This window comes from Rhamphochromis longiceps, linkage group LG2, assembly GCF_057381845.1.
Source record: "Rhamphochromis longiceps isolate RC_006_pf linkage group LG2, R_longiceps_female_GT1.1, whole genome shotgun sequence".
Lineage (NCBI taxonomy): Eukaryota > Metazoa > Chordata > Actinopteri > Cichliformes > Cichlidae > Rhamphochromis > Rhamphochromis longiceps.
This window is the reverse complement of record NC_140558.1, coordinates 7,023,450-7,049,651: the sequence shown is the minus strand read 5'-3', so window position 1 is coordinate 7,049,651 and position 26,202 is coordinate 7,023,450. Positions and strand designations below refer to the sequence as shown.

Genomic DNA, 26,202 nt, shown 5'->3' with positions numbered 1-26,202 from the left:
ATTGAAAACAAATAACAACCATGTTCATGGTCACGCTTTCTGCAGCTGACTCGTCTCCACGGACGATTTTAAAAATGGGGTCAGTTTCATACAAAATCTGATGTTCAAGTTCAAGGTTCTTTATTTGTCACATGCATAGTTATACAAGTATAACACACAGTGAAATGTAGCCTGACACGCTCCTCGACATGTGCAAAAATTGGGGGGGGTGTAGAGGAAGAACATTATATATATATATATACATACATATAGTATATACACTGGGTGAATGTGCAGTAGTAGCAGCAAGCAGGTGAATTCTGTACATTAATATGAATAGACATCTGACTATTTTACATGTTTGTGCTTTGTTCAAGTTTTGAGGTTCATGGTAAAACTGCACATGGTCAGAACAGGACTTTCAGGGTGCAATTGGAATGTAGCAGGAGTTATAGGAACAGTTTATGGCTGCAAAAAGAGATAAGATAAGATAAGATAACTCTTTATTGTCATTGCACAGTCATACATAGTATAGTAGTACAATGAAATTGGAAAACTGTCCTACGTCGGTCAGATAAACCAGAGCACTGACCAAATATGAATCACATATGATTGTTATGCTTTTTAGAGGTGTAGTAGTGAGACTCCAATCGTAACGTGCTAATTGACATAAAAGTCACATAAAATGTGATATTTAAAAAATGAATTTTATGGTTGGTGTATTCAGGATGATTGATATAAGGACACAGGTGTAGATTTGAGCTTCCTTTTTAAACAGCTTGTATTTACCGAGTAAAAAAGTTGTTTCACCAAACAAGGCACTCACAGAGTGATTTACAGTAAGCATATGGCACAAAAACAGATAAGCAAGGAGGATTGTAAAACTTATGCTCTTCACCCCACCCCAACTCTTTCTCTCTCTCACACACACAAACACATACACACACAAAAGAAAGAAACAGATCTTTTGGGGGATTGTGTGCGCATCTGTGAGGATATTAAGCCTGAGTAATAAACTTTATTCAAATGATTGTACAAAATAATTGTCTCCCAGAGTTCTATGCAATCAGCATTGTAACTGCTAAGAGGCATTGGCATAAGTGGTGTGTCTGTGTGGCTGTGATTGGTAAGGTAACCTGAGTGCCATAAGAACCTTTGTGGCCCACTGTGGACAGTGTGTTGGCAGTTGGGTTGACGGGAGCTCCAAAGCCCGGGAGTGCTGTGGTTACCAGATGGCCATGGCAGTAATCTTCAGTCCTTTCACTCACCTGGCTGAGTAAAGACTTCCTCTAACCCAGTGCCCACAGGAAATGGTCTCTACAGCACGTCTGCCTTCTCTGCTTCTGCCAAGAGTCTTGCTTCCATCCTCCGCTCACATCTCTGAAGTCTGTTTCAGAAAAGAGAGGGGGAAAAAGGAGGTGCTGATTTGGGCCACAGAGGCTCAAAAAGGATCGCTCAAAACAAGATGGCAAGATGGAGAGATTTGATGTCTCTACTTTAACTGCTGCCAGGTTGTCATCCTTATATGTGACAGGCTGTTGTGGAATGAATCATGCTGTATTTTTATGGATGCTCTGTAAACAGTTCATTGTCACTGTCCAAGTTTGAGTCACCATTCCAGTGAAAGAGTCTCCTCAGACATACTGCTATGCCTCTGAAAGGATTTATCATTGTTATGCTATTCAGAGAAGTCTTCCGTCTATAAAGGATTATTCAAATTCATTCTTCTGATATTTTCCATGTTTTGTGGAGCAGGGCTCTAACAAGTTGGCCCCCGGGTGTAGAGCAAAATTTGTGGCATAATTCTCAGCCAATGCATAAATGCATATTATTAATATATTTGTGTGTTTTATAGATTTATGTTAATTTATGGTTCTTGGAAGTACAATATGTCGGAGAGATATTTTTGTTTGTCTTTGCTTCAGGGTAGGGTAAACAAGTGAAACGGCAGCATGACAGTAGCACTGTGTGCAGAAATGTGCCAAGTCAGCTTTTGGAACAGTTTGCAGAAGAGAGCGACATTTAGCTTTTACCTTTTTTTATTTATTTATTTTTATTTCTGTACACATTTTGTTTTCTCTTCTTTTATCCCCTCATCTCCTTCCTGACAGGAGATTACAGAAAATCAATAGCTACCAAGTGAACAGAGGTTCCCTCCCTTATTTATCTATCTGATTTGTTTGGCTTTGTGGAGCACATTAACCTTATCTAAAGGCATTCGGTAATGCTGCAAATGCACTCAATCCTATTGATAGTTTATGCTAATTCTGAGCCATAAGTTCAGAACTTGTTGTCTTCTTGAAAACGTCTTGTTCAATAAGGTTATTCAGCTCCTCAACTGATTCTAATGTAAACAGCAGTAAGGGATGCAGAAGCATTAATTCATTTCTGTATGCTGTCTGTCTCTTTTCTCTTACACCATCTTTCAGTTCCTCCTGTCATCCGAGTTTATCCAGAGAGCCAAGCCAGGGAGCCGGGTGTCACTGCCAGCCTCCGCTGCCATGCAGAGGGCATCCCCAGCCCCCAGCTGTCCTGGCTCAAGAATGGCATGGACATCACAACCAAGCTGTCCAAACAGCTCACTCTGCAAGGTAAACAGGAGTAATGAGTTTACTGCAAGTGCACCTGTGTATTTACTTTTTCTGTAATTGTTTTTACCACCACTCTCACACTTTTTATGCTAATATCTGACCATGGTTGCCATCACTTCATGTATCAAAGAGGACTGGGTGACATAGATGATCACATGTTTTTCTGATATTCTCACACATTTGTCCTGTTAGTTCAGTGGCTGCTTGGTTGGTTCTTGTGACTAATTTTACTGTAAAGCTGTTTGTTTGAACCGGAGGCATTGTTAGATTGATGTCACCAAAAGATGCACAACGTCAAAGTCTTTTGTCCAAATTCTATATCGAACGCTCAGAAGTAAAGTTATCAAGTGTCACTTGATTCTCAGAATAAATAGTGAAGATTGCTTTTCCCCTCAAGTTGCTTTCAAAAACTACAGAGCGGAAAACTGTCCCAGATCTCACAGAAACACAGCATGTGCCACATTCTAACTTTGAACTCCCACCTTTTTGAAATCTCCCCGAAACAAACCTTTCACCCTTCTTCCAAACACATAACTGTTATATAATGGTAGCAGAGGATGGTAACATTGAAGTCACCTTTTATCTCTTTCCTGAAGGAAAATTGTCTTTTTATTTTTGTCTTTCCCTCCTGTTCTGTTGTCCCTCGCAGCTAATGGAAGCGAGGTTCACATCAGCAACGTACACTTTGAGGACACCGGCGCCTATACCTGCATCGCCAAAAATGAGGCCGGCGTGGACGAGGACATCTCTTCGCTCTTTGTTGAGGACTCTGCGCGCAAAACTTGTATGTATAAGTCATGATGTCAGTGTCTGCTTTTTTCTTTTTCTTTTTTATTCAGGGGGAAAATGGAGCCATGCAAATGGAGCCCTTAATAATTTATCCTGTCAGCTCTTAATAGTTTATATCCTGTGATGCTGCGATGAAGGAAGAGGAGTAATGGTGATACTATCTTTACTCTCTGTCTCTTGGCTTGAAAGCAGGGAGAGTTGTTCTTTTACCCTTTCATCCACTATCATGCCATTTTTGTTCCTCATATTGCATCTGCGTCTGCCTTGATACACTAGGGTTCAAACCAATCATAATTTCTATTAGTGCTGACAAGAATAATTTAATTAACTGATTAATTATTAGTTCCAGAAGTGACAAACATGCCTTTTCTACTTGCACTTTTTTAAAAAAGTGATCATTAATTGAGCATCTCTTGGTGACGGTTTTCTGAAGAGATAAATTTCACCTCGGGTGTAGTCATTTTTCATCATTTTGAGACATTTGCATAATAAATAGTTGATTAATCTTAGAAGAAATGGTAGATTAATCGGTTATGAAAGTAATAAGTGCAGCTGTAATGTATTTATGAATAAATTAGTTGCTGTTTATTCTATAATCACAAGCATAAGGGAAAATCTTAAAATAAATCTTTGTTCTATAAAACACTACGTAAACCAAATACATTACATTTGCAATTATGTAAATGTAAAACATAATTTTTGATCCTGAAATTTGATGAGGGGAAAACATCTAAAACCATTATCCACATCACCAGGTTTTTTGTTTTAATACCTTTATTAATTGATAAGGTAACTGTCAACTGTCAGCATGTAACTTGAGGACACTGATAATCATCGTATTCGTATTTGGAAGCTTTTACAGTCTAAACAAACTCTTCTAATTCCTCTTCGTGAATGGAATCACACACTCTAATTAACGTTGACCTTCTTAGAAATGTCAAAATCTGTCTTTGGGGTCTATGACCAGTTGTTAGTGTGTTGTATTTTCCTGTGGGTAATTAGAGTTCCCAAACAACACACGCTTCAACTTTGCAATCCGGTCACACATCACGCACAAACTGTCCCACACCATCACCTGCCAGACCCGGTGCATTTAGATGCGATCCCTACAGTACGACACTTCCTCCGCCCCGCCTGTCACGCGTCAGAGGATCATACTTGGTGAGGTCAGAAGTCACTCCTATGCTTTGAAGCCTTTGAAGCTCTACCGCGGGCAAAATGGTGCTATGAGTTAGATATAGCAGACCCTTTTGGAGTGAGTTCAAAGGGATGTCAGCTGACGGGCAGACAAGGTTGCACTACTACATTACGAAAGAGAAAGACAGGAAAAGACAGACTTTACTACACATGCTGTTGTCTGTCTTGGATATCTGAAGACTGCATTCTTGACCTGTTCTGCTTTTCCCATGAGATTGTCCCCTTTATTTAGATACCAGTTAAGTGAGCAAATAGAAGCTGACTGTCTATTTTTCCTGAACTGGCTGCCTCTATGAGCCTGAGGCTAATGTGAGGTGTCAGCTCACAAAGCCTTCATTCCACAAACACAAACCTCTATTTCTAAAACAAATACACATCCATTTCACACATAAGGGGACACCCAATTAAAATTCACAAGGGAACTTTAAAATGCATGATTGTCAATTTTCATTGGCACTTAAGGTGTGGCAAATACACAAATGTCATTCTATTGATATCAGTGATTTCAGCATATTAATGGTCTATTTATTTAGTCAAAGACCACAAAGAATAGCCTTAAACCTGCATCTTTGCTAAGTGTCACTTCTATATAACCAAACCTGTTTTTACAACTAGAGAAGATTTTTTTTTTTTTTAAATATATTAAAAAGAAGATGCTCTTTCTGTTTGTAAAACTTGTCTAGTTTAGACTGGTGGCTTTTACCTGTAAAGTTTTGCTGGAACTCAGCTATTTGTTACCTTTTCTATTCTGACGTCAGGAAACACTTTCCTAATAGGTTTATGGGCTCGGTGGCTATTTACAAGTGTTATTAAATCTAACATGATGCTTATTTTGTCAGTCATGGTCCTATTATGGCATTCTAAGTGCTGCAAATCTCTCGAATTCTCAGGCAGGTCTACTCCCTGCTTGTCATGTCTGGTATGAAAACAAAATGATGGAAATGGGGAAAACGCCAAGCTGAGGCTTCAGAGTAACCTCTTGTTTTATGTCCGCCTATTATGTAGGGTCTATACAGCCATTACAATGGAGGGAGTCATTCATTTGTTTTAATAGGTTTTTATTCCTTTGCACTAGCATCCAGTATGGCAGCAGGTAGCATTTTCCCTCATTGGCAATTATCCATCCATCCCATTGTCCTGCAAATATTATTTTATTGACACCACAGACTGCAAGAAAAAAAATGGAACTTGAACCTATGGATCTACTTGTTCCTTGTGCTTTTTGTCTTGGTCTTGTTACAACTCATATGGAAAAGAAATAGTAAAAACTTATATGATTTACTCATGAAAGTGGCCACTTTCTCATTACTTTCATATATTGTTTTAGTAAGTATCCAAAACATACAAGTTTCATTATATAATTTTTCAAGGGATCTTATATCTGTTTTCATTCTTGTATGCTTTTCATACAAGTTTCACACAAGACAGATACAAACTTTATAAGATTTATATATATCTTTTCCATATGGGAAGTTACAAAGTGTTGTCACATGCCTGCAGGCCGGATATTGAGAAACTTGCAACTGAAGGATGAACTGAGTTGATTTTCAAGTTTAAAGACTGAGCTTACTGTAAGTCCTTTCTGTTCTTCTGAATGTGATCTCTCAGGAACTTCTGAAAAAATACTTTTCTTGCTATTATTCAACACCAAAACGCAGGAATGGTAGGATGTAAACTTTGCCTTCAGTTGACAGAGGCATACAATCCTGGGGTGGCAATTCTACAAATGTACACTGTAAGACAGAATTACTTTGAATGTATAGAAAACACTTGATAGTAGGTATTCAGCCTTACAGATGTAATTAGAACAGTTGAAACATGTCAAGTCAGAAAAATCCCTCATGCATGCAAACTATAGGATCATTAAAATAAAGTAACTATCTTACAAAAACTTCAAAGATCACCTGTAAAACTGGATTTTTTTCAACCCTTTTGTCTTTAACAGCCTATCATAATCCTGTTAGTTAAATTCATCTTGATAGCTTCTCTTCCCTTTGTCACCATGGTGTGCTTTATGGAGTATATGCAGCCATTATTTTCCAGACTGATTGCCATACTATATTAAATTATTATCTTTGTGCTTCTTTTTTTTTTTTCTCTTTTGGACAGTTGTAGCTCCAGTTTTGATCACAGGTGATTTAGTGTCTGCAGAGATGTGAAAGTTGTCTAATGTTGCTTTGAAATCTTGGATATCAAAGAGTTGATATTTCAGAAGCTGAAAAATGTGTCTAATTGGCGTCAACTCTGATATAACTCCCCTTTAATATCATTTGTACCTTTTGTTTAAGTTATTTTACATTTATGGCCAAGTTAGTTTTATGGGATAGACTTTATTGGTTGTATTTACATTGTAGTCAGCACACCATAAATTGTTAAGCAACAATGCTTATGAAACAAAGGTTAAATATCATCATTATAAAAGCTGCAATGAGCTGTAAAAACCCTAAAAATCCACCAGTTCTTATTTAAAAGTGTGTGTGTGTGTAGTAGTTTTACCTTAATATCTGTGAGAACACTACTGTGGGGACAAATGATGTCAAATATAAAAATACCAGCAAGCTCTCTGAGTGGCCTTAATGTGATGAACACTGGCACATTCACATGACTAATGGTTTAACAGTTTATTCCAGCCGCTTTTTTGTTAGTCGTGCTGAGGTTGTCAAGCCAACAAATCTTTGCAAAAAAATTAAATCAACTCAATTAATATAAAAAACATTAAATAAAAATAATTAAATACAGACTGTTCGACACTAAAACATCACCTCAGCTTTCTTAGCAACAACAGCTTTTGATGGTTCTTTTTGCATAGGGACAAACATCGCGATAGGACACATCTTTTTTTTTTCCTTACCTGACCAGTGGGCACAGTGGGCAACTGTCTTATGCAGCAGGATCAGATATGAATCAATTTTAAATCTGACAGTCAAAAGAATAGTGTAAGAATAGTGTAAGAATAGTGTAAGAATAGTGGAGTTAATAGTCCGGTAGATTTACTGGTAGCAAGGAGATGCTCTTTGTTGCTTCATATGGAAACTATAAAGAGAGCTCCCTCGCCTAAATTGCATACTAGTGGAAATACATCTGAAGCTGATAATTTCCTTCTGTGTGAAAAGTGACAATTATGGAAACTAACCTTCATGCATTATTCAGGGATAGATCCAAGAGGTTAACAATACAGGCATGTGCAAACTGGACAATATATACGCGCTGATCATGAGAATTATGCATGAAACAATAATAAACTATGATCTTGGTAATTCCTCCATTCATAACTTAATACAGCAGACCAATCAAAACCAGACATCATTCATCAATTTACACTGTAGATAAAACGCTGTCTTCTTCACAGAGAAAACACAAGTAGTCTGGTATAAGGGAAAGACAAAGAGGTATTGGATTCTTTAGCTTTACAAGTGTAATTAGTTTAATGGTCACACGAGGTCATGTCAAGTCAGATTTATTCCTAAAGTGCTTTTAACGCAGATCCATCACACGGTGCTTTACAGCTGACAACTGTGTGTTTGTGGAAAACAAAGTAAACTATTAAGCTGTTTCCACTCCATCTAAAGGTTTTCCTGGCTTGAGGGAAAAGGCGTGTAAGGTGTTGACTAATTAAACAGATTTAAAATGTGTTTTTAAAACAGCCGCATACTGAAATTAACTAACTCAAGAAAAGAGAATACACTGATACAACAAATGTAAGATATATGCACGTAAAACAGAAAAAAAACTATTATATTTAATGTTTCACGTGCAGCCTGTTAAGAAATAATAAATGAATTCGTCCCTGTGTTCAGATAATTTAATATCTGAGCATAGAGGAGAAAGGCTGACTAGTATAAGTTCAGACTTGTTTGTGTCTGTGCAGCTGTGTAAAAAGGTGAGACAAACACAAAACTCATTAAATCTGTGAGGGGGTTGCAGGTTTGAGTTTTGACCCCCTGTTGTCATTTGCATTATCTTGGTATTTGATTAGCCTCTGCAGATGGACAGATATTCCTATTGGGCTCTCCAATCAGAGGCTGCCACGGGTGATATTTCAGAGGAAAGCTACCAGCTGTTGTCAATACATCAGTGTTTAAGGCCAGAACACAGACACCGAGGAGTCTAAGATGCTCATGTGTATTGTAATCTACAATGTACTTGTACTTTAACACAACAAATTTAATCAGGTTTAGCTAGTGTCGTTGTACACTGCACCTGGTTTTACCTGAGAAATTGTCTGAGTAAATATTGAAATGTTTGTCAAGCAGCTGTTATTTAAAAAATATCATCATTGATTTACCGCGGCTTTATAATGATTAGTGCAAACAGATAATCCCAGGATTCATGCTTGGAGCATGCAGGGTTGTCTATTTTACTTCTAATGTGTGTGTAAACGGCGGTACGTGTGCAGTTCTCAGTCCCACTTCATGCTTACGTGCTCAGTTGACAGGCTTCAGGTTGAAGTTATTTAGCATATATTTGTCTATTAACCCATACAGGTTGATACTATTTTACATTTGTGTAGCTATTAGATTAGAATGTAAGCATATAGTACTTTGATACACTATTAATTCTCTATTATTAATTGATGCAGCTAAGGGACTGCTTGACAGCTGTCAGAAATAGTTCCCAGAAAATAGTTCCTGTTTTGTCAGACAGACGGGTATCCCTTTTGAATAACAGAATACTTTGGTATGCAGACTAGTTCACGTCTGCAGGGTCCTTTGGCTCAAATCATCATACTTCCACCACCACCATGTTGACAGTTGATATGAAGTGTTGCTATGGTGTTGGTGTGTGGCCGGATATCTCTACTTTGGTCTTGTCCGTCTAAAGGACATTGTTTCAGAAATTATGAGTTTGTTCAGATGCTACTTTTCCAACCTGCCACTTTCTTTTTACAGAGAAGAATCTTTTTCTAATTGTTTTGTCATTAACTTTAAATTTAAAATGCCTATTTTTTTAAGGATTGCTTCCTCTGACCTTTAAAACACAACTGAATGCTCCAGTCCAACAAAGTACCAAAACTTGTAGTTTTATAAAGGTGGTCACAGTTACTGATGATCAGTAAATCAGTAGCAGCATCAGTCTCTTAATTCCTATAGAAGCAGCAAGGGTCTGCTTAGTTTCTCCATGTAGAGTTTGGTGGAAACTTTAAATTTTTCATTTGACGGTGTCCTTCTCAGCCATCCAGTATTTAATCTCTGTCTCCGTTTTACAAGAGCATGGTCACCCTTTTCTTCTTAAGCATGGAACTTTCCACCTTAGGCAACACAGTTTGATTCTTTCCCCTTCATTTCCAGCCAGCAGAGACACTGGCAATTAGACAAGTTGGTTAGACTTTACCTGTTCACCCCTTTTATCTTTTTGTCTCAAAGATCTTTTGGTCTGTCACATTGTCTTCTGAGTCTGAGCTTATTCTCCACCTTGATCTTCATCAGCAGCCTGCCAGTCTCTCTATTAGCAAAAAAAACCTGCCACAAACTTTTCACTACTTTTCAATTGCAGCAGCTGTTTGTAATAATAAGTAATTTTAGACTGTTTAGATAAAGTTATGATTAATGACCATCTGTGCCACCCACTTATGCCACATAAATCACAGTCTTTTCAGTTTTTTCCTCATTTAAACCCACATGCTGTAGTACATTTGGAGTGTGAATCTAGATTAGCTCCATGTGATATCATGTTGGGCCAGAGAGGCTCTCTAAAGTCATTGGCAGTTATTACCTATCCAAAAAACAGCATCTGGTTTCATAAGATAGTTTCAGGGAGACACTATGGGGACAAATATAAAGGGAAATTTTATAACTACTGAAGAAGTATTCTGTACAAGACCAATCCTAATTCTTACTGTGATTTAAGAAAAGCGCTATACAAATACAGGCCATTTACCATTTACCATTTAAATTTGCATACAGGTTTAGTCATTCTCAATTCCCTAAAGCCATTTAAAATAATGCCTATCCATAAATATACAAAGTAAACTTACAACTCAACTTTTTTACAGACCGAGGATGAGGATTTCTTAAAGGCCACAAATTATTCTCATTTTAAGTAGACTTTATTATATGTTTTCAGAGGTGACATACACGTCAGTAAGCACAAGTAGTCTGAATACAGTAAAAGCAAGTAGTTTGTGTTTCATTTTTTGATGTATTTATCAAATGAATTACAACTATAACCTTTGAAGTATGGTCATTTCTAATAAAATGTACTCATTGTTGGCTCTTTTAACTGCTCTGTTATCAGAGTTCACTGTACAAAGAGAATGACATTGGCAGGTAAGAGACAGATTCACTGACCGCTTCGTGGTGAAGACATTCCAGACCCGAAGGCAGTGTTAAGAACTTTGAGTGCCTTCTTGATATGGGGAGGAAAACTTCACCGGTGATTCTACACAAGCATGAAACAGTATACTGGAAGCCAAAGCCAAGATAGAAAATTCCCTCCATACCGTGTATAAATGGTGTCTCTGGATCCAGATCAGTTTGTGCTGTCTTGAGCAGGACATTCAGTCATATTTGTTTGGTAATGGAAGATCGCATTGCAGAAACAAGTTAATTATCCAGTTCATAGTAACTTAGTGTTTCTGCAGTGATACAGTTAACTGCTCTGAGTAAGGACACTGATCCTACTGATGGAGATTTACTTCTGCCCTGATGATTTTGGAGAGGATATCCTTAAGAATGCAAGTCAGACTTCAGAAACTACTCGCTCATGTTTCATCGTTACTAAAAAGAGCTCATCCATTAGCTTGTACTGCTAGCTTGGAAGGATGATTTCACTTGAAAAGTGCTAAACAAATGGAGATCCTGCAACGCCAACTGTCACATTGTGTAGTGGGGCTATTTATTCATGTGTGGACTTTGGGAATATCCAAATTTCCCACTGTGTTGTTAATTTAAAGTCTCTGTTTTGTGACTTATAGAATTATGTGATTGCAGATTTATTTATTTTTTTTTGTAAATGAAACAATAAAGTAAGACGAGCCTTTCACCCTTTTAAAGCATATTTTTAGGCTCTGGCGCCGACTCTGAATTTAATAACAGCTGGGCTGTGTTAGCTGAAGATGTGCATTAAAAGTTTTGGAACACCTGCTATATGTGTGTAATAATTCATATTTTTCACTAATCAAAAATTGGACAACCAACTGCAAACACTGTGAATCATTTACATACAATACTTAAACACCCCTAAATAAAAATACTTTTTCACATATAATTGTAGTACTTCTGGTTTTCTAACTTTTCGATGCTCATAAGTACTGACTTAATTGTGTTTATGCTCAGGGACAACATATGCACATTATTAAAACAGACGACATTTGCCTCAAGTGCCAGAATCAAGGACGCTTTCAAGCAAAAGCTCAATACTCTGATCCTACACAGGATGAGATGCTTGTGGGCATGTTGTGGCAGCAGACTACCCTTGATCTACCAGCATTGATCTGAAACAGACAGAGATTTAAATGACACGTTGAGATTACACTTGGAAATGTTTTAGAAACCTTCCACATTACTTTTGTGGAAAGTAATGATCTCTTTCTGTGGAATCATTGTTTATGACCCGCCTTGGGCTTCTCATTCAAACACTTCAATAAAAGAGAGAGGAGAGCTGAATAACTAACTAAGGCAGTTGTCAAAGGGCTGAATACAGTATTAAGCAGGAGATGAATTGAAAAACATGATTTGATGAGCAAGGCATGAGTGATCTTTTTTAGATGAATCCACCAGAGGAGCTTGGAGGTCAAAACCTTCTCTTCACAGGCGCAGCACTGAATTGTTTTTCTCTCAGATTTATCCAAGCACTTTGTTGTTTGGGAAAACCTGAGCAGTCACTATTCTGAGATCTCTTTAACAGAAGCTGTCACCAGCAGGCAGAGCGCCATCCATCTCTGACAGTCTGCCGCTAACCTGGCATAAATATCTGCCCTTCACAATGTGCCAATTATTTCTGCAGTGTCAGAGGATCTGCGAGACTCAAAGCGAGTGTTTGTTGCTTTGGTCTCTCCACTTTGTTATGTCTCCACATTATGCTGCACTTCATACCTCATATCAGGGACTTACAATACTCTACAGTGAATCTAGTGGCCCGAGTTACTGCTTCTTTACCTTCATTGAAGTGCACTCGTGGACCAAATAAAGAACTTTTAATTATGCAGTTATTACTAGAAATAATCTTGTGAGAAAATCTGCCTTGCACCGTTTCAAGGGCCGATCATATCGTTATCGTCTAAAGCAAGCCACATATTAACTTTATTTTTATGCCCACCAAGGGGTATATGTGATTAATTCAGTGTCTCTGTGTATTTGTTAGCGAAATTACTTAAAAGTTTGCAGGTGGATTTTGGAGTGATTCACGATCTGGATCCAGGAATTTTTGGGAGCAAAACTGGACGATTCATGTCATATCTTCATTAATATGAAATTGAAAAGTAAAATAAAATGGGAAACATGATCTTGGCTTTCTCAAGAAAATATCACAAAGTATCCACTTGGCTCCAGTGACTGAACTATTGGATAGTGTGGTGGGAATGTTGAACAGAGGTTTGGTTTTGGTGTGCTGTTTTCTGTGCATGAATAGCTTTTGTATACGTTGTTAATCAAGGTAGCTGCTCTGCTCAGCAGCTATGGTTTGATGCAGCTAAAGTTCTACTATTTTTGACGAGTTTTAATTAGAAAGATAATTAACATATAGAACACAGCGTGGTGGTAGTAGTTGTCTTCTGTAGCCTTGACCCTTTTAAAGTGGCAACTTTCAGCTGTTTTACCGTTAATAAATGAGTCACCTTACATTGCCTTGCCAAGTGAAAATATTTGCTTACTATAACAAGACAATTGTTTCCTTTTGTGCCGACTTTCCTTTTTTCTGTCTTACTTTGTGGTGGCTGTGCTTAGTGTATAGCCTCCCTCTAAAATATGTGACTATTTAAGAAAAACAAGAAACTAAAGGAAGCATTCAAGTTTTTTTTAATGCAAAGAAAGAAGCAGCTGTTTAACAGGTGGATGGAATTTTTAAAATCTCCATTAAATATTTTTGTATCTGAATCTTTCATTTTATATAATTAAAGTTACAAGTAAGTTTGTTACTGTTACAATATTTTTAAACTCACTTACAGGATAACGTATTTTGTCAGATATGTTTAGTGTTTAATTGCAACATGCATTTTTCACTTGTCTCTCTGTTAGCACAATAATTACATTTACGTTTTTGATACTTTATATATATATATATATATCACCCTGGTAACCCACTAAAGCCACATGTTTTAATACTATGGCTGTTTGTGGCATGGTTAAGAGCAGATGAGGTGAATAACATTGATGGTTTCATAACAGTGCAGTGTTCTGCTGGGAAAACATCGGCTCCTGGCATTCATGTAACTTTGACTCGTACTACTCACAGATATTAGCCTCCCCAGCAGCACCTCACTAAACTGTAAAAACATCTAATCATCTGACATTAGCCAGTCCCATTTCCCACATTCACAGGACCCAAAAGATCTGGTGCAAGTACCATGGTACCAGATAGTGCATGACACCCACAGAGGTCCTGAAAGGGTCATAGCTGTTTTGGCAGCTCAAGAGAAAGATTGCTTTTAATGTTCTGGCAGGTCAGGTACATCCCCATTTTTCTCTTTACTCTGGTTTTGACTCACAATTCCAGTATCTATTTATTATTACTATATTTTCTCTGCTTTATATTCTTTCCTCTGTACTCGTTGCTTCGTGACTCACTGTAAAGGTTCATTAATTAATGTATGACCTTTAAATACTCCAGCAGGAACAGAGAGTCTTGAAATTCGAGTGGGCTGAAAAGTGAGTTAAGCATTTCCGCTGCGAAACATCTCCACTCAGATATGATTCACCTATTGAGTCCTAAAACCATTATTTTGTGGCAAAGCTGCAGACAAGGTACAGTTATTTCACCTGTAGGGTACAGACAAATTGTTTTGGAGAAATTCAGACTGTCTTCAGTCTGAATCAGTCTGGATATTCTCCAGTCTTGAGATTTTTAGGGCTCTGTTTTCATGTTTATTTCGCACTGGTGACATTTTGTGCTTATTTCTTCAATTGGCAGTTGGGTATCTTGAGCCATTTCCACATAAGCACTGCAGCCATGAATTTTTCTAGGGCTCAACCAGCGGAGGTGCAGGTAACACAGCGAGACTGAACACTGAGCCAGTGTTTAACCTGCCAGCTCCCTGCTACAAAGTCAGTGTAATATCAGGCTGTCTCGATGTTTTAACAGAGCATCTAATTGTTCTGCACATTCACCACTAGTGAGTGGGCGTCACATGTTTTTCTTCCTTTAAACTCTATTGTAACAGTGTCCTCATCTAAACCACACAGAGCCTTTTTTGTAGTATGTCCCACATGTGGAAATTATCACAACCTAATTTTCCTAATTTTGTACATGTGTGAAAATAAAGATAGTGACTCACTGTGTGCAACTGTAGGAGGTGTGATGTGATTCTGAGGTTGATGCTATGCTGAGGTTTATTGCTTAGAGCACTTGTATTCCAGAATGAGAAATTTTAATGCATTTTGGTAATTTTTTGCAAAGTGACACCCACAGCTCCCTTTATTCTTGTGTTCTTCATCCCACTAGTGTAGTGTGTTTTTCAACCAGCTAAGTATCTAGATTGAATCATTAATGTCAGACATAATAGAGCAATTTGTGATGCTTATCAGCTTTTTAATACGCAGAAATAATCAGGCAACCTTTCCTGTTCCACCTCAATAGTAATGTTGTGTTGGTGCGAACCACAGTTGGCATAGAGGCTATTTAAATTTTGTGCAAGTAAACAGACTAATAACTACAGATACCTGCTGATCTGCAAGATAAGCAGAGAGGTATGTGACCAACAATAGACCATTAAAACTTCTCGCACAGTCACTTACTGCTGGTCCTCATCTGATGTCTGTATCTAAGCCATCGAGTGATGAGGTCTTAGGATCGTCCATGTTAGATCTCAGTGTGGTCCTCCAACAAATTCTTGTTTAAAGTAACTTAAACTTTCAGATATACACCATGAAAAGAACACTAGACATTTTTACAGCCCCACAGCTGATATCTACCTGTAGGTAAACATTTATCACTGCAAAACTTCATGAAAAAAAAAATTATGACATGTCCAAAGTAAATTCAAAACTGAGATCATTGGTCATGTGCATTTCTTAATAACCCCATAACTTTTTTTTAATGTTATTAAACCGATAATTATGTTAGACTGTTGTCTTTGCTCCATGTTATGTCCTCTTCTATGCCACTTTTTTCCTCCCTCAACACTTGTCTGCACACCTTGCTGTTTTTATTCTGTCACGTTTTCTTGGCCATTTTATCATATCTTGCAGTTTGTAAGCTTTTGTTCCAATCAAACACGCCACTGCTTGATTTTACAGTTTCAGATGAAGGGGAAGATCTAATCAGTGAAACCTGCTGCTCAAGTGATTGGTTGGAACAAAGCCCTGCAATCTCCTGGGCCTCGGCGCTACACAGATGAGAACCACCGCTGCACACCGAAGTCTTCACAAAGCTGTTTTAATGCTATGCTGTTCGCCGTGCTGTCTGCTTCATATCCTCTGAACACAGAAGATCAGCTCGAGCCAAACTAGCGTCCATGTTTCCATCAGTAGCGTCCCTCCCCATCACAGCAGGCTTTCACACAGCGTTGGACACGCTGTCAGCAACAAGGAACTCTAACCAGGCAGTGACGCTATCTGCAGTGTCAGCAGCCTACTGCCTGTCGACTGAGTTTCACGGTGAAGGCTTTCCGAAATGAATAACGTAAATCCAGTGGAAAGTTTTAACACCTTTAAGCCCCAGCAACAACATGACAGCTTATGAATATTTGTGATGATTTTTTTGAATGCTAATGTAATAATACTAATCATGAGGATAATGATCATAATCAGTACAAATCATGAACAGCAGAGGACACAACACGAACACCACTTAAAATCTATTTAACTTGAATGATTATAGTGATTACATTAAACCTGGTTTGTAGAACTAAACTGGCTGAAAGGTTGAATGGATTTAGTTGCCATGACTTTGCAAAGTATTATAAATGTGATAGAGCATGATTCATTTAGTGATGTAATAAAAATAAGAACCCACAAGGGTTTTTTTTGTTCATAATTATAGACGGATCACATTGGCTGCACTGCTACAGCGGATATTCATCCGTGTATGTCTCCCATAGCAGCCCGTGTTTGTGATGAAGCACAATCAGTTAAAACAAGTTTTATTTTTCAAGTTTGGATGTTTGAAGTGCTTTCCAGTAACTCGTTTTTTTTTTTTTTCTCCTTTCTGAAAACTCTCAGGGATTAAGTCTTTTGAATACTTTTCATCCTAAAGAGATGATACAGCCTTCGGTCGTCCACGGGCTCCCAGCTCTAATTCAAGTGCTGTCAGACCTGTTATTTTGAAAGCTTCCTCGCTCTACCTGACTTTAAATAGTACTGCTGGGAACTTGCTGTTGAAGCACAGAGCTGCTAAAAGCAACGGGGGAAGAAGAAAAAAAAAAGCTGTTAGGAAATCTAAAGAATTTCGTGACTGAAGAATGGATGGGTTAAATATAAAAGCTAAAAGACTTTCTCTGTATGAAGTCGGACTTGATCACTAGGTGACTCATAAGTGTTTGTAGTGCAGAGAGAAGAAGCCAAGTGAGAAGCACAAGGCTCTGAAAATGATATTGTTTCATCAGTATTCACTTTAACGCCAGAGAGGCTGAGCCACCATCAGTTGATAGCCACTTTAAATAAGACATGAAATATCTTGGCGCTTAAAATGACCCTTCATGACTTTTCTTCAGCCGTATCAACCATCATTTTTACATTTTGCAAAACACGCAGGAAAAAGATACTCTGCTTACCATCTGAGAGCTACAGCTTCATGACATTTTCTCTGACCTTTGACTCACAAAGGTGCATTGCTTTATAATTCTCATTTCCTAGAACTGGATAAAGATTTCTGCTGTGGCTTTTCTTTGTAAAGCATACGGCTCATGATATGAAAATTGCCCCCTAAAAATTATACTCTGTACTTCTCATTGTGTTAAAGGGCCTGCACATTGGTAATGATGTCAGACCTCTCAGTAGAAAGACCAACGTGTATATACTGAAAGCTGACTTAAAAGCATTTAACTAGTTTTCTGTAGGGATCGGCATAAGCATAAAATTTTAAATTATTTGTCTGAGCACAATTTAGAACCAGAGTATGGGGGAAAAAAAGCCTCAGTGTGACTCATGTGTCAAAGCTCCACTTCCATCAGTTTGACATGTTCATCTGTCAGAAAAATGTGCGAGTGATGATAGAAGCAGTTGGGGGCATACAGTCGAGATAGATTGGACAGTTTGGAAGCGGGTCTCAACTCAAACTGTTTTTTGATTCCCACCCTGCGCCCAGAGCGTTGTCTGATAAACTGAGGGTTAAAGGGACAGTTCACTCTAAAGTCAGATAGCTATGGTGTGAGCTGCCAGTTGCAGCGGTATCTGCCTTCTCTTTTATTTAATGGAACTAAATGGCACTCACTCTTTGGTGCTTTGAAAGTAAAGGAAAAAAATCTGGGATTACATCCCATCCAATTTAATATTGTATATTATGTGTATATTTACATACTTTTGGGCTGTCACTACCATGAGCACCTTGTTGTGGATGAACACTTTCTTCTTTATTGTTACATATTTGGCATACGTTGTTGCATTCGTTTTGGAAATTACTCAGTTCTCAGTAATGGTGTGCAGTTTTGTGAGTTTTTCTTTTTTTTTTTCACTTAAACTGCAGCAGTATGAGACAATAACAGTCAATAATCCAATAGATGGAAACTTGGTTTTAGTATTTTACCCAAGGACATTTGGCATGCATACTGGCACGGCGAAGGATCAAACCACCAATCTTCTGATTAGTAAATGACTTGCTCTACCTCCTGAACTCCCTCCCTAGATTTATAATTGACTTCTAAACGAAGTTTCAGGTAAATTCCTGAGCTTTTTTCACTTTAAATCAGAGACATTTAGGCAAAAATCCAGATATCTCGTGTGGCAAAACCGATGTTTTTTATTCATGCTGAAAGTCTAAGGAGCTTGGAAAGAAAAGTGTCTGGACTTCTTCAAGTTGCTTGAAGACGTTTCACCTCTCATACAAGAAGAAGCTTCAGTTCTGAACTGAAGAAGCTTCTTGGATGAGAGGTGAAACGTCTTCAACGTCTTCAACGTCTTCAACGTCTACGATGACCTGGATGACAGAGAAGCTTCACAGACATTCATGCTGAAAGTACTGTATTCTTCACTTGTAGGCAGCGTCACTCATAGTGTAGAGCAAATTAAGAAAATAGTCTTTCTTGAAAACACCTACAAGAAAATTGATCAACTACCTAATTCTAAAAATCAGCACAGAGAAAATTCTAAAAAGAGAACATTTTGGGGTTGTAGGTAAAAGGAACATGCATTTACCTATTCTTTTTTTTTTTTTAAAGGAGCATTTGAAAAGTAGTATTAGACACTGTTCATTAAAGACAAATTTCTGCTGATATCCAGGTTTACAGGGCTTGGCTAAGAGCCAAAGGAGAGAGTCCTAAGACATCTTGATCCAGGCCTCAATGTACTGCAAGTGGGAGTTGGCAGGCACATGCAAAAATCTTTTTGGCTTTACACAGATTTGTGGGGTACCTGCTCTGCATGCTATCAGTGTTCTCAAAAGACTTTTGTATCAGTGTAGATGATGAAAGAAAGAAGAGGAAGAATGATATTTCTGCCTGTTTTCTCGAGCATTATTTTTTCACTTTCTGAATACATAATGCTAGAGCAGCGAGCAGGATTTGTACTTCCAAACTGTTGAGAAGGTGTATGTGTGTAGAGCTTATAATTAAAGCATAAGTCTTGGGTCAGTTTTTCCAAGAAACTTCGTAAAGAATACCTGGAAAGAGCAATAAAAAGCTGAACACCTAAGGCAATCATCCTGAATTTCATTATACATTTGCATCTACTGTGACCCAATTACTTTAGCTGTATTATACTGTCTTCTGCCATGCCACTGTGGTGAACACCACGGGCTGTTTGGCCCACTGTCGCAGCAGCGTGCTCTTGTAAACAAATTGAATTTATGTAACCTTGCTGACGGGTAGGAACTGCGGAGGCCAGACTGGCTGGTGAGCGTGGCGTCCCCGATGTTTGTAGCCCAGTGGAAACATAGTTATTACGGCCAGAAAGAGTGAACTCACTGCCTACAGTGGCAGCCAGCTTGTTTTGTTATATGGATGATGAAGTTGATGTATGGGCTCCTTGTATGCGCAGAACAGCCACAGTGTTTCTGCCAAGTGATGAATAGCATCAATACTGTGGACTATTGGAAAAGACCGGGGCACACAAGATCTCATCTCAGCTCCTCTTTTCCATTTTCCATTTTTGGCAGATCTCAAATAAATTGTATTGTTTTCCTTTTTGTTTTGTCCTTGCCTTCCTTCCTTCCTCGATCCTCCAGACCACGCTATACACCCCGCTCCTTTTGTGGAACTTTTAATGAGCTAAAAGGTATGCAAGAGTGCACAGGAAAGACTTGACAAAGCACTTTTGAAAGATTAAGGCTGACTAACATCACAGTGGTGTCTGGTTGGCTTTGTCTCAGCTCTCTTTTCTTTCTCTGCATCCGTCCACCTGAGCAAGAGGCTGCGGGAATGAGCACTGCACTAGAGGCGAGATTAGAATCGGATGTGAATTGGCCTGGAGATTGGTTTGTAGACTGAAAATGCATGAAAATGGAAGATGGAATGGAAGCAGAGAGAAGACTGGGGGACACATGAACAATGAGAGAAGGTCACAGTTAAAAGCCAGTGTGAGATGATAGTGGTGGTGGTGGTGGCGGGTTGGAGGATGAGAATGATTGAGTGGAAGAATTTGCTCTTATCTTTACATGGAAAGTATATAATAGCTCTAGATTTTCTTTTCACTATTTAGTCTTATGATGTCATCTTTTCTCTCAGAGTATCCAGCGGCTGCTTTGAAAGCCCACTGTCAGTCTGTGTCTTAGGTCGCCAGTGAACATTCAGGGTGTTATGTGGCTTTCATCCCACATTTCATGTCATTAGTCACTTCTAAGTGAATTTAATGAGAAATTACCTGTTATAGCAGCCAAAACAGGTTTCATGCCACTGAAGAAGCAGCACATTAATCCTTCCTAATGATTTATGATAATCATCTGAGCCTGAAACCTGTGGACTACTCATGGGTGTCTAAGGCAGCTTACCCATAACGCTCATATTGATAGATGATGATCTGAGGTCTAAGGTTTTTTCTCCTCTCTCTTCGTAAGATTGCAGCATCCAAAAATCATAAGCTGTTTTACAGTACTTGTTGTTGCCTGCACTCCATTTTCCAGTGTTTGGAATCAAATTATTTCCAAGCAGAGGGCTCCATCGATTGTTTGTTGCACTTGGTGTCAGACAGACAGCTTCCATAAAACTTTCATGTGGTCTACTTTCCTCTTTGCCTCAACAGGAGTCAGTATTTGGGTGTTAGTTCTCACAAAGGGACACTATTGATTCTTGCATTTATTTTCATCTGTGCTTCCCTCTTTTTCCTTCCTTGCAGTGGCAAACATTTTATGGCGGGAAGAAGGTACGTCTAGACTGCTTCTGCTCCACTATAGCATTCATTAAACTGAGTTAATTGAATTTCTGTAATAGGGTTACTGAACTGTGATGAGAAGGATTAAGTGATTTGATGCTTCGAGAGTAGATAACAATGTTATATGCTTATTTCCGTTCCAAATGTTCATACTGTGCAGTCTCATAAGCTTTTTCACGTATATAACGGCGCTGTTGTTACTCTCTTGCAGGTCTCGGCATTGGCAACATGTTCTATGTGTTCTATGAAGACGGGATCAAAGTCATTCAGCCGGTTGCATGTGAGATCCAACGGCATATTAAACCCAGTGAGAAGCTGCTGGCTCTGCAGGTGAGTCGTCAGAAAACATTTACGATTCAGTGACTTTTTTTTATATTCCATCATTAAAAATGTACGTAAAGCCCAAGTCCAGTCAGAAGGTGGTAGTAATGCTGCCAGAGGTGTTTCGTAAGCCACCAGTAAAACAGCAAGATGTGTAAAGACGTCTAACTCAACCAGGCAAGGCTAGCATATCAGAAGTCGACCATAGCTATATGTAGCCACAAGGTGGGAGACTGGAGAAGGTTGCCGTCTTCAAAGAGCAGTGAAATAGTTCTCAATGAATATCTAGTGTCAGTTTTGGGCCTTGCTGTTAAAACAGATTATAGTTTATAATGCATTTCTAAAGCAGTGTGTAGAATACTGTAAATTGTAATAATTTTTAAAACATTTTTACAGAAGACCTGAACCAACAGTGGGTTTCTGGTTAGAAACACTGTTAATGTATCCAAAAGTATAAAGTGTAAAAAAAAGAAAAACACTTGTGTGAGCCCTATTGTGCTTTCTCTGCCGACATGCAGCATAAAAGGAGACCTCTATGGTGTATTTAACAGGGTATTTTCCTCTTCCTTTGTATAAGTGTCAGATCTCCAATGTTGAAAATTAATAGCACCTAACCTAGTATACGTCAAGTTTAATTGCAATAATTTTAATGACATTATTTAATATGAATTCATGCCTATCCGCAAAACCCATTTCTTTTCCTAAAGTCCAAAGACTGTTATGATTTGTGCCTGCCAGGAATTCGCAACACTGTGAAATGTTTTATTTTAACTTTGGAAGATCTTGTCAATGACCAGTTAATTTAATGAATTGGAAGCAGAGAAGAGGTGGTTGAATAGTCTTGTAAGCCCTTGGCTTGCATAGATCAAAAATGTCAGTGTTTGCATCTTAGTGTTTTACAGTGGAGTCCTGTGAACAGACAGGAGTGTTTGTTAATGTCTCTGAAAAAGATGTAATGTGTTATTCACTATTTATATCCTACACATCAAGTGCCATGCTATCCAACGGAGTGACAGCTTCTGTGAGCAGTTGGATTTATCTGAGATTCAGAGTCAGCTAAGCTGCCGAACGCTCAACAGTTGATAGTCACTAAACTGTCCAATATTGATATGAGTGATTCCAAATATGATTTAAATGTAGATCTGCATTTTCTCACACACTTGATAAATGATAGTGTAATTGTCTTATGTCAGCAATGCTCTTCTTTTTCTCCTGATTTTCAAATGAATGGACCTAAAGCTTGCCATTGCAATATAGATTAATTTGAACATGTTTCAGAGAAACCCCAAAGAGAATCAAGATCAGACTAGACAAGAAGAGTCGTCCATGGTGGAAAAATCCATCCCAACAGCTAGGGTGATGGGGGCAGGGCTAACAGGTAGAGACATGCAGCCAATTTACCCATGAGATGATGCGCTCCATCATCTCCTCCCCATTTACCAGATAATTTCATTAGAGCCGTTTTCACTGAAGTAAGAAAAACAAACATGTTCTGTAAACCTGTAAAAACAACAGGCTCAAACAGTCATTTTTATAACATTGTTCAAATAAATATGTCATTATTTTTCCTTCTGTCAGATAACTAATGGGGGAAGAGTAAAGCAAGAGATTGACAGGCAGGCCTGGTGCAGTGTACTGATGTGGATGCAGTACTGATCTGAGGAGCTGAGTTTGAAGATGAGGCTGTCGATTTATTGGTCAGTCTGGGTTCCTAGCTTCACTTGTGTCTACAACCTTCAGTGACAGAAAAAAGTAAATCAATGTTGCAGATTCAAGAAATTGGCTTCTTTTAAAGGGTGTCTGGGCATAACAGAGGTTGAGGAGTTGAGCCATTCTTGAGTAAAGCCTCCGCTTCTCCGAAAAGGGCATCTAATTAAGATGCCTTCAAGGTAAGGTGTTTTGGGCATATCACCAAAGTGGGGATCAAGGGGAATACCCAAGAAAGCTGGAGAGATGCATCTCTTGTTTGGCCTGGGAATGTCTCAGTTACCCCCCAGAAGAGCTAGAAGCAGTGACTGGTCTAAGCATCTGTGTTTGGACTGCTGCCCTACGACCTGGATCCTGATAAGTGGTAAGAAATAGACAAATGGATGGACAGTTGAAGAAAACAATGTCCACTAGACACGTAGGGTACCCACTGAGTCATGGTGTTAATTCACTAACATAACTCATGCAGTCAGAGTGAGTTTCAGATGGCAGTGGACTGTTTACACCAAGCCTCCCCTACTGAGACACCGTTTATCACTGAAGCTTTCAAGCAGCAAAACATTCAGAGCACCCAGCTGATAGATACCTGTTAGATTTACACGTGTTCTCGAATAGCAGCTTTCCTCTGAGCTGCCTTTCATCCAGGAGCTCTGCACTGATTGGACGGCTGTTATACATAAAGCGATGCCATGAACGCGCAACAATCAGCCAAGCGTTCCTCTGAGAGGTGTTTGTATTAGGATATCAATCACTGCAGCACTCCACTCTTGTCTTGGTGGATTGCGGTGTGAACACATGAGGCCGTTTCCCAGCACAGTGCTCACGTTTTCTCCATCACAGAGGATTGATTGCTTATGCACAGCCAATCCATTATCCAAATCCACCAGATAGACTGCTCAACTGCGATACATGTCGTATGGAAGAAAACACAATAACGTCCAATTCTGCTTCAGGAAGCATCTTTATTTGGTTTCCTGTGGAACAAAGGACAATCAGATGTGTTATGAGTTTTGTTTTGTTTTTTATTACATATGCTACAAGGTTATGTTAAGTGCGGTGGTTGTCTTAATGTTTACTGTAAACAATAACAATAGCTTATTTTTTATAGCACCTTTTAAAACATACAAAGTGCTTCACAGTTTGGTGAAGACCACAAATTAAAGATAGTTATACATGTCTAAATATACAAATGTGAGTTAAAGATACAGCCTTAGATTTTCCCCTGCACATTAGAAGAAGAATAGTTATGAAAAAGGACAAAAGGTTAAAAACTAATGACTGCAGAAAACGTTTTCTCTGCACTTGTTTAAAACAAACGACAGATTTAGCCTGTTCCAATATGTAGGAGCTACAACCTCAAAATGATCCCCTCTGGTTTTAAAATAAGAGCATGGAACAGTTAAAAGAGTGTGTACAGATTATCGGAGAGGCCAACTGCCACAGTAATGTCTCAGCACATGTCCCTGTATAAGATGGAACTTGGGCCATGTAGGGCTTTATTTAATAAAATTTTCAAATGAATTCTGAATTTCACTGGAACTGAAAGCTTGTAAAGGCAAAAATATAGCTAGTTTTTGTTAGCAGCCTAGCTGCTGCATTCGAGAGCAGTTAAAGATGGCCTATTGCTGAGTGTGGGATGCACACCATAAGTGAGTTACAGTATTTAAGACAGAAAAAGGCAGGAAAAATTCAAATGCGTACTAAATGTTCCACATTTTTGGGTGTTGGTAAAGGTTAAATCAAAGAAACACGGATGGATGCGCTCAGATGGATGCAGTTTGCACTTTACCATCATGCTCTCGTTCTTTTGTACAATACAAATAATTTCCATATCCACGCAGTAGACTGCGCCACTATTTTCCTACTCCACCTTACTCATTCCTACTCGTGATGACCGAGTAACAGAACCGAGTAATAGAACTGGACCAGGAGGGTGTGGTGTGACCATGAGGACTGAACAACGAGCGGAAGAGTAGCTGTTGGTGTTTCCAGAGTAGAAGGAGCATAGAGAACCCAAATGCTTAACTTATGTAAATGCATTTTGTATGTATATAAACCTCACATTTGTAATGACAATTTTAATCATAAAACAGTCAAAGGGTAAATAAAATATAGTAATTGGAATTTTAGAAACGCCACATTTATTTTAGAAAACTGACGGGACTCAGTCAACAGCTTGAACACTCTCTCCATATTTCTCTAATTTTAACAGAAGTGTTTTCTAAGTCTTATGTATTCCAAGAGGACCTTGTTTACTCTCAAGGGTGATAATTAGCATGCTAGTTCAAAAGGAAAAAAACAAAACACTTTAGGGTAATACTAGCTGGAACTCACCAGTAGCTTTTTGAAAAAATTTGCTTGGAGAATTCTCTAAAGGCTTTAGGTCCAACTAAGTTATGAGTACATGTTAAAAAAAATATTGTGAAAGTTGCATCACGTCATACTATAAGACTACAGAAGTTTGGATTGAGAGCTTGGAGGAACACCTCAAGAGATTAGACATGATTGTGCCGTGACTTTACCACAAAGTTTCTCTTTTTGACACTTTTGGATGTTGCTGCTTCACTGTTTTCGGCACTTTCCCTCCCCACAGACGACTTATGTGTCACAAATGTACTAGCTCTACAAATCATCTGGCGGCTTAGCTGGAGAATATCAGATGCCTCACATTTCTCACAGCAGCTCTTTAAATGTCATCATCCACATTCACAAGTGTAGAGAGTAAAAATCCTCTAAATATAACTTCACACTAGTATTTTTTTAATATCTTTTAAAGAAATACAACACCGCAGTGTGAATTCACTGCAGCATAATGTCCTACTGCAGTATTTGATGAAAAGATATATATTGTTTTGTATCACACTGTAGTCATTTCCATCATAAAGAAGTACAGCAAATGTTTGCAGTCTTTAAAACCTGTCAGTTACAACATAAATTGCATACATCGATTGCACCCACATATATACTGACATATGCAACACACATATACAGAGAGGATTACAGCC

General features: G+C 38.5%; 1 protein-coding gene across 4 annotated transcripts in view; it reads left to right on the top strand.

The window, feature by feature from the left end:
* The window catches only part of fstl5 (follistatin-like 5), a 201,090-nt gene that overhangs the window by 157,360 nt on the left and 17,528 nt on the right, over nucleotides 1–26,202 (top strand). For 2 of the 4 annotated variants that reach the window (XM_085416189.1, XM_085416183.1), the window contains 4 exons: nucleotides 2,409–2,570; nucleotides 3,220–3,354; nucleotides 21,134–21,160; nucleotides 21,381–21,499. In XM_085416189.1, coding sequence (XP_085272315.1) covers nucleotides 2,409–2,570; nucleotides 3,220–3,354; nucleotides 21,134–21,160; nucleotides 21,381–21,499 — 443 coding nt within the window. The remainder of the gene's footprint in view (nucleotides 1–2,408; nucleotides 2,571–3,219; nucleotides 3,355–21,133; nucleotides 21,161–21,380; nucleotides 21,500–26,202) is intronic. The other 2 variants (XM_085416209.1, XM_085416198.1) reach the window with 1 other exon arrangement.